General features: G+C 46.0%; 1 protein-coding gene across 1 annotated transcript in view; it reads left to right on the plus strand.

Moving 5' to 3' along the window:
- The window catches only part of AGXT2 (alanine--glyoxylate aminotransferase 2), a 46240-nt gene extending 37577 nt beyond the window's left edge, over positions 1 to 8663 (plus strand). The window contains exons 13-14 of the mRNA XM_007466829.1: positions 4105 to 4203; positions 7984 to 8663. Coding sequence (XP_007466891.1) covers positions 4105 to 4203; positions 7984 to 8091 — 207 coding nt within the window. The 3' untranslated portion in view covers positions 8092 to 8663. The remainder of the gene's footprint in view (positions 1 to 4104; positions 4204 to 7983) is intronic.
- The last annotated feature ends 501 nt before the right edge of the window (positions 8664 to 9164 follow it).

Consider the following 9164-nt stretch of genomic DNA (forward strand, 5'->3'; position numbering starts at 1 on the left):
AAGAGCAGCAAGAGTTAAAGTAGGAAGCCTCAGCTACAAGCTCATTCATTCTCAGGAAGAGAGCACACAAGGAGAGCAAGACTGAGCAAAGCTCATTAGAGATGAGTCGGGAGTGTTGAGTATGAAGGACAGGCTAGCTGGTCATCGAGAGTCCTAGAGTGCAGAAGAGCATTTGCAAAAAGGAGCTGATGTTATTCTTGCCAGACTAGGCAAAGAGCAATGGTAATGACTGAATATTTTGAATTAGAAATATAAGGAAGGGAGGAAATTATTGGGGGAGGGGCAGGGGGACAGAGAGCTAGCGGAAGTAAGGGGGAAGGGCCAGGAGAAGGTTGTGGTGTTGGTTTGGGGTGAGGATGTTAAAGATTTATAGGGTTTTGTATTTGTTTGTTTGTTTGTTTGTGAATGGACTTCAATCTCCCAAGTAACAAGGGCGGAATGTGACTTTCTGATGACCTACTGCAAGGTGACCTCAAACTCGATATGACAAATGAACTTAGCATTGCCCTTAAGCCAGTGATTTTTCGCAAGGTCACTGTGTCTGTTTTTCACCCTCCACTGTTCTCCCAATTCCCTAGCCTCAAAACCACAAGATAATCTGTGACCCCTTCCCTCTCCTTAGTTCTCACGTCAAGTTTTACTGATTCTTTCTTTGCCGTGTTTCTCAAATCTTTCCCTCTGTTGTTACTGCTGCTCCTAGGGTCCATGTCAGTAGGAAATTGTCCCAGTCCTCCATAAACGCAAAATCTAGATCCTCTGAGGGGAGTGACAGCAGGAGAATCTTGGCACAGGAAGGAATAGTCAGACCAGCCCCTTCACCCTAATTCTTATCCGTGGGTAACTTCTTGCTGTTTGCTCTCATCACACCACCCTAGTTTAGAAGGACTTTGTTCAGTTCTCTCAATATTCAGACTAGACCATGGATATAACACTCTCCCATTAGTACCACACAGCAGAGCCAGTGAAAAGCAGGAACGTTTGAACCAGATTTGAAAGCTAAGGGAAGACAGCAGGAAAATAAGAGTAACATGAGACTAGGCCCTCTGGCTCACAGGCTGTAACATACTTACCTTCAGCTTGGGGCTCCATCAAGGGCTGTTTTAAGGCTCAGAAGAGTCCATTCCAGTTCCCCGCCCCCACAAGAGGTCCCTCGAGGATACGTAGATGCCTCAAAGCCCAGACCCCACCAAAGAAAGCCCAATGAAAGAGGAGGCGTTCGTCCCTTTCCCAGTAATCCAAAGCCAACTTCTGTGTACTCCAAGACGTGTGAACAGAGATGCTCTTCAGAACTTGAGTTGTCATGGTAAAACATCAGAATCCCGTTGATACAGAGCAAGCTAAAGGATGGTACGTCCATACTACGTGGCACAGAAATACATGTGACATGGAAAGATGTGCAAACTGTATTACGGAAAAAATTAAAATCTCTCTCACACTCACTGTCTAAAAAGCTCCTTTGAAAGGCTCTTTCAAATCATGTATTTGTTGACTCAGTTTTCACGTATAAATACCTTCTTTTCCTAAATAAACTGTACACTTTTGAGGCCAGGAAATACACAGATGGTGAGTGCTTTATCCATGTTTGTTGATTGATTTCCAGCCCCTGCAACACTTCAGACCACATTCATGTAATTAAAACAGCTCAGAACTTGGCTTTAGTGCTATACAGTATAACCCAGAATCAAAACTCCCATGAGCAGTTAGTAAGGATGTGAATTGGATACAGCCCTTTGGACAGAAATTTGTCTGTATCTATCAAAATTTTAAATGTATACATTTTGACCTAGCCATTCCACTTAGAGTGATGTGTCCTAAAGAAATATTCACAGAAGTGTGTAAAGATATAAATGAGTGGGGATGTTTGCAGCATTCCTTATGATCATAAACAAAAATTGAAAATAACATAAATGTCCAAAAATAAGAGATTAAACAAATTGCTCTACCAACAAACAACAAAATACTAGGTAATCTTTAAGAAGACTAGGTCCAGGGACTTCCCTAGTGGTCCAGTGGTAAAGAATCCACCTTACAATGCAGAGGACACAGTTCGATCCCTGGTCAGGGAACTAAGATCCCACATGCTGCAGGGCAGCTAAGCCCGTGCACCACAACTACCGAGCTCGCACGTCTCAACTAGAGAGCCTGCGTGCCGCAAACTACAGAGCGCACGCACTCTGGAGGCCGTGCGCCACAACTACAGAGAGAAAACCCCCAAACCACAACTAGAGAGAAGTCGTGCACCACAACGAAGAGCCCGGGAGACTTAACGAAAGATCCTGAGTGCCGACACAGCCAAAAAGAAATAAAATAACTAAATAAAATTCAAAAAAAAAAAAAAAGACTAGGTCCAAATACACTGACATGGAAAGATGTTCAGGATACATTGTAAATTGTTTAAAGCAAATTGCAGAACATTATAAAGTATGACATTTTTTAAAATATGCATTTAAATGTATGTATATGCATAGAAAAAGTGTCTAGTTCCCACTAATTACCAACAGGCGGTATCCCTAGGAGTAGGATTGGAGAAGGGGAAACGTTTCATTTTTACTTAGTGCATTTTCATATCGCTTTCAGGAGTTTTTCCCAATAACCCTGCATTACTTTTATAATTGTTTAAATGAAGACTTATCCCTCAAAAATGGCAAATAAATAAATAAATAAATAAATAAATAAACACGAAGCTACATTACATCCATGAGAAGAGGTTAGTTACTAACATGCCCATTTGATTATGGAGTGATTGGGACTTAGACTCGAGCACAGGGCCCGGGCAGGCTGTCCTGTGGCTTTGCCTCATTAGCTTTTCTGACCGTGCTTTTCTCTTCGGAATGCCTACAAGATGTTCAATTAGTCAGAGCAGTTGAGCCCAGGAGGTAATAATATGGACAAAGGAGCAGGGAGGGTGCTGGGCCAGACCAGGCTAAAGCCAAACAAAGTCCACCTCTCCAGACCCTTGATAGCCACCAAGGCCCACCAACCCAACTGCTCCTGAGGAACCTTTTCTGACCTCTGACCTCTCGGCCCCCAAACCATATTTGACTTCTTTCCAGCTTTCACAGTTTAGCCCTAAATTATATTGTCGTGTTTTAGTCTTTCCTCACGAGAACATCAGGGACAAACAGGATGACATTTTAGGATCAATGAGGAAATGCTGGTCTTTTCCCCATCCTGGTCCTCCATTATCTAGTAGTGGGAACGTTTGAATAGTATTTTCTTCATCTTAAAGCTTCACAACAGACTCGACTAAGTTGGAGCATTTGTGCTCACAGACTCAGAAGTCCCCAGCCCAGTGTCATCAAAAGGGTACTGGAATACCTGGGCCCACAGGAAGGGACCACCTTCAGATGCCAAGTGACCTGAAACAGCCTCTAGGCTCCAGAGAGCTTACCTTTCCTGACCCTGGAGGATTAAGTCTTGGGTGAGAAAGAGCAAATTCCACAAGCAGGGAAGATGAGGACAAACAGACCCACCCCAGTTGCCCAGGCCATGCTATGGCCCAGAGAAAGCTTGGACCGTTTATGCCCTTGTGCAACTTCACAGCCATTTCCTGGACTTGGAAATAAATTTTTTACATGCACAAAACAAAGTGAAGAGCTGAGGACAATTTCCACATAAATAAAGCAAACTCCAAATACTATTAAAGAACCAAACCCCCGGGCTTCCCTGGTGGCGCAGTGGTTGAGAGTCCGCCTGCCGATGCAGGGGACACGGGGATGACCCCCCGCTTCCTGCCACTAGAGAAAGCCCACGCGCAGCAACAAAGACCCAACGCATCCAAAAATAAATAAAAAAAAAAAAAAAAAAAAAAAAAGAACCAAGCTCCCAGGGTAACCAACTGCAGAGCCAAGATTCACTGACGGTCTGCATTCAGCTTCATCTTGTCTTTGGGAATTTGGGATGAACTGGGATAAAAACAATTATTTTCAATAACATCCCCCCAGAAAGAAATCCAATTCGGCAATGAATAGTTTTATTCAATTACAGGGGGAGAGAGGTTGAGAGGGAGAGAAGAGCATTGATTGCTTGGGTTGCTTTTTATTCCTCTTAGAAATAATGTCTTGAATCGTTCAAATGCCAAATATTTTTTAAATGTATTTACAGACGAGCCGCCAGCCTCTTCCCCGTGAAGAAATCAATCAAATCCACCAGGACTGCAAACGCATGGGGCTTCTGATTGGCAGGGGTGGCACTTTTTCTCAGGTAACAAGAAGGCTGGCCTTTACCTATCACTTTAGGTAGGCACCTCCCTGAGGTCCCAGTGCTGACCCCTTTTCTTCACCCCTATGCTAGGGGACCCAGTTCCGCTTCCTCTGGGCTCAGTGCTCAGACGTTTTCAAAAGAAAGGGACAGTGAAGCCCTCGAGCCACTAGAGGGCGCTGTGTGAAACGGTTTGGTTACCGCGGCTCGGCAGGGAATATACACAGAGGACAGTCTAAGGAGGCAGAAAAAGCTGCACAGACAAAGCAGAGGACTTACACGACAGGTCATAATAGTGTCATAACAGTCATGCGTACCCAGTTTGTCTCACGTGTGAATTAGTTCTAACCTCTGAAACCTCAGTCCCAGTCTTTTTTAACTCAGCCCTGGGCTCTGACTCTGTGACCCGCAAGCCTGCTAAGCCTTAGTGGCCGCTGTGGCCAGGAGCAACGTCATGGTGCTGGCAGCCCGGCCAGGTCCCTAATGCAGAACTCAAAATCAGCCACTCCCAGTGCCCTTCACTCTCAGGCTGGCAGAGGCAGAGAACAAGCTCTCCCTGCCCCCTTCCTGGGAAAGCCAAGTACAAGCCCCACGGTCGGGACCCTGGTGTGGCCCTGCCGTGGGCATGGGCTGCTACTGTAAAGTGATCTGCCCCTCCATCCCTCACACCAGCAGGACCCTCTCCAGGGATTCGCTCCGGGGCCGAGATTTAAGATGAAGGGTCACTCCTACTCATCCCCTAATTTGTTCTTGGCCTTTGGCATCCTTCTCTCCCGTTTTAAACATGCATCATTCTTCCTAGTTTCCCTGCTTCACTGCTGCCTCTCACTTGATTTCAGCGAACACCCTTGCCTGGTGCGTCACAGAGAAAATGGAAGCTATTAGGCAAGATCCCTATATTAGCTCATCTGTCCCCCAAGCCTTTTCCCACCTCCTTTCCTAAAGGTTAGAGAGTGAGGTGTCTCTCCGTGCTCTTGACCCTCCACTTAGGGAAACAGGTCTGTGTTCTCTTGTTTCTGCAGTTTTTTTCAACTTCCCCTCAGCCTGTGAACAAACAGACTGAAAGCTCTTCCAGCCCAAACCAAACCATAGCAAACAAAACCAGAATGAGCGCTTTTGCTGGGAAATGCTGAGTTGTTTCTAGTCCTGGTCCCAGATATTTTTCTATATGAATCAGACAGAGTAAGTTAATGATTCAAAATCCTAAGACGGGCTACTTATAAAGACAGAAAACAATGCATTGTTTACTTGCTTAGTTAGTCCTTAGTTGTCCGGCACACACTTGAGTCCTAAGCAGCCACTGCTTGGCTGGATACTAGAGCTACAATGAGAAATAAGATCTGTCCCTCCCTCCATGGAACTGGCAGAGGAGAAAGACTTAAACAGAAAATGATAATACAATCTAGTAAGCTTGCCGATAACCGTACGAAGGGATAGTATACACTGTTCTAAATGCTTTTCATATGTTGACTCATTTAATGCTCTCAACACGCCTATGAAATAAGTACTCTTATCCTTATTTTACAGATGAAGAAAAAGAGGCACAGAGAGGCTAAGTAAATTGCCCAAGTCACACAGTTAGTAAGTGGCAGAACCAGGATCCAAATTCAGACAGTCTGATTTCTGAATCTGTCCTCAGAAGAGAGTAAACCCGAGGGGACGAGACTGGAGGCCGGGAGTCCCAGTGGAGGCTAATGATGCTGTCTGAACTTGAACAGCAGCCGTAGGGATAGAGAAGACATCCAGAGAGCAATCTGGCAGCGAAATGCCCAGGACTTGGGCGTAAAGGGATGAGTGCGGCTTTGAACCTGTTCTCCTTCTCTCTATAGACAAGTCTGTAGCTCAGAGGAAAGAATCGAGGTGAGGATCACGATTTGGGGGTCATCAGCATGGAAGTGGGGAGAGGAGGAAATCTCCTGGGAAGGGAGTCTAGATGTGAAATGCAGAGGGATGAGGACAGATACCTGGGTCACGCCAACTTTTAAAGGGCAGGTGGAATAAGAGGTACCCAGACAGAGTCACAAAACGGGTGCAGAGCTGTGAGGAGAGCTAGGAGGGTGTGGAGTCATGGGATCCAGAGAGTGGGGAGGTTCTGGAAGGGGGAGCGACAGAAGTGCCAAATGCAGAAGAGAAGGCCAGAAAGGATGAGGGCTGGAACGTGCCCGTCAGATTCCGCTCTGAGCACCTGACTGGCAGCTTTAGCCAGAGGGTTGATGGGACAGAAACCAGGCTGCAGTGAGTTGAGATGTGAATAGAGGGAAGGCAGGGTGGAAAAGAATGGCCAATAGCATCAACCAGTCCTTTTATTTTTATAAGTGTGATGAAAGGAAGGATAGTATTTGTATGGTAGCTGGAAGAGACCAGGAGGGTCAACACATTTTTATCTGTGGTTTTATGTATGGTTTGGACTTAGATTATGAGAGCTGTAAGCCTGCTTGCTTTTTGTTTGTTTGTTTTTGTTTTTGCGGTACGCGGGCCTCTCACTGTCGTGGCCTCTCCCGTTGCGGAGCACAGGCTCCGGACGCGCAGGCTCAGCGGCCGTGGCTCACGGGCCCAGCCGCTCCGCGGCATGTGGGATCCTCCCGGACCGGGGCACGAACCCGTGTCCCCAGCATCGGCAGGCGGACTCTCAACCACTGCGCCACCAGGGAAGCCCAAAGCCTGCTTGTTTATGGGCTGAGGGGAAGTTGAGGAGAAGGTGAAGATGCAAGAGAATGCAGGGGTATTTCCTGCAGGGAAGGTGATGGGAGAAGCAAGGGCCAAAGGCACAGGTAGAAAATTTGGAGTCGGATCGTAGATGGTTTGTTCCTTGAACCTTCAGGCTATAGGATATAAGCATGCACGTGGGAGCAAGCAAGTTTATAGAAAGGTCTTGCTTGACAGCGTCTGAGGAGCATGAGGCAAGACTGTCTATGAAGCAGAGTGAGGGGTGTAGGAACTGAGTGAGGAAAGTGAGAGGAATGGAAATTACAATGGCAAAGGCGAGAGGGCCTGAACATTTAGGACACCAGCAGAAGTAGGACCCTGCATTCCTTGTGGTGTCTGTCCACCAGCGGTGTGATTTCCTTTCCCACTTCTCAGCTCTCTATGTTGGAGCAAAACAGTTCTATTAGAGCTTTGGTCGGACCTGGGACTTTGCTCTGTGTGGACAGCAGTGGAAGGGTAGGAAGGCAAGCAGAGTGAGGGGGCAGGTGAGAGAGGGGTTCATGTCCTCAAGCCTGTGCTCCAAGCTGGGTAGGAAAAGGAGGACGAGATCTGAGTGGGGTGACGGACCTGAAGCTCATGGAGGGAGGAGGAGACTGAAGCTTTCACGGGAAGGGCAGATGCAGTGGGAATCAGAAATTGAAGAATCCCTAGTGAAGAGGAGGCCCGTGGCGCTGGCCTGGGGTGTGAGTGGATGCAGATGAAGGTTCCTGGAGTCGTGGCGATCAAGAAACTGAGACGCTAGTTTGTTGGGTTGCACACAGGGCCACAGAAGGCAACCTCGGTGATGGCAGAAACGGAGGGTAGATAGAGGCCTAAGACCTCAGTGGAGGTGGTGGAAGGACCAGGAGGTCAGCAGGTGACAAAAAGGAAAAGGGCCCGAGCGGATGGTACCAGAATTCTTGAGACTAGAGGATGAATGGCCTGGATACAGCACTGGGGAGGGAGGAGACGAACCCTTGAGGGAAATATAAGGAATGTCATGAAAACAAGGTGTTCGATTCTTAATCTAGTGCATTTCCTTGAAGTCGTAGTTGATTCTATGATGATCCGTTGCTCTATTTTCCTTTATCTCCTCAGACATTCCGCATCGCACCCTCGATGTGCATCAATAAACCAGAAGTTGATTTTGCAGTGGAAGTATTCCGTTCTGCCTTAATCCAACACAAGCAGAGACAAGACAAATAATTTTTTGAAAAAAGAACCACAAGCCTCAAGAACTTCCCACTTATGTTCGAGGGTTAATTTGAGAAATTTCAGAACCACTGGTATACGTTGTAAATGGTTGACTGCCTACCAGCCATATTTGTTAATGGAGCCCCTGTTACCTTGAGAAAGCCAACCCTCAGGAAAGGATCTGTATCCCTAGCTCAGAGAATAAATCCTAATTAGTCTAGATTAGTTATGCTGATTTTATTCTCCTTTGCGGTGAATGTTTACACCTGATATGTGACATGATTCCTGCAGGAAAATCTTTTGGTGGAGGTGCCTTCAGGAAAAGATTTCTTCATCCTCTGCTCTTCGTCTCCGGAAGAGATGTGTTCGTCTTGCATTGAAGCATCAGATGTCACGATAGGACTGCTCCAACCACCATCAGCCACTTTGCGGCCCTGAGGACAAAGCTTATTTGCTGAGGTTGGAAGGTGGAGCGAAGCTGAGTCCTTAGTGATGTCAATGGGCCACTGATTTAATCAATCCTGGAGCCCCCTTACCTTGGGGCCTCTTGTTATTTGAGAAAATAAATTCAATGCATCGCACAAGCCTTTTTCACTTAAGTTTTCTCTTATTGCAGCCATAAGCATCCTGGGAAATGATGCAGAAAATACCCCACGTAGATAACTGTCCCCTCCTTTAACTCCTTTAACTAAAGTGTCTATCAGAGCCTCCTTTGTTTCCACTGCCATCATCCCACCCTGGACTAAATTCTCGTTACTCCTATTATAATAGTCTCCAAGACCAGAAGTTCCCAAACTTTATAGTCATTAGAATGCACATTCATAGTGCTTCTTTCCCATATGTATGCACTATTTGTCTTAAAATTGACTTAATATTTTTCCTTAATCTGACTTTTTTTACTTAGATGTATTTGATAGTAATGTTTCTATCATGATAATAGATGAGAAATCAGTACGACTTGTCACAACTGGAAAGTGCTCATAAAATAGAGTGAACACAAAACGATGTAATTCAGGTCTAGCAAAATACAGTTTCTTGAAGACGTTCTCAACCTGAGGCTTGTTCTCTCTTTGTTCGAAAGGGAG

Source organism: Lipotes vexillifer, unplaced genomic scaffold, assembly GCF_000442215.2.
Source record: "Lipotes vexillifer unplaced genomic scaffold, Lipotes_vexillifer_v1.1 scaffold647, whole genome shotgun sequence".
Taxonomy (NCBI): domain Eukaryota; kingdom Metazoa; phylum Chordata; class Mammalia; order Artiodactyla; family Lipotidae; genus Lipotes; species Lipotes vexillifer.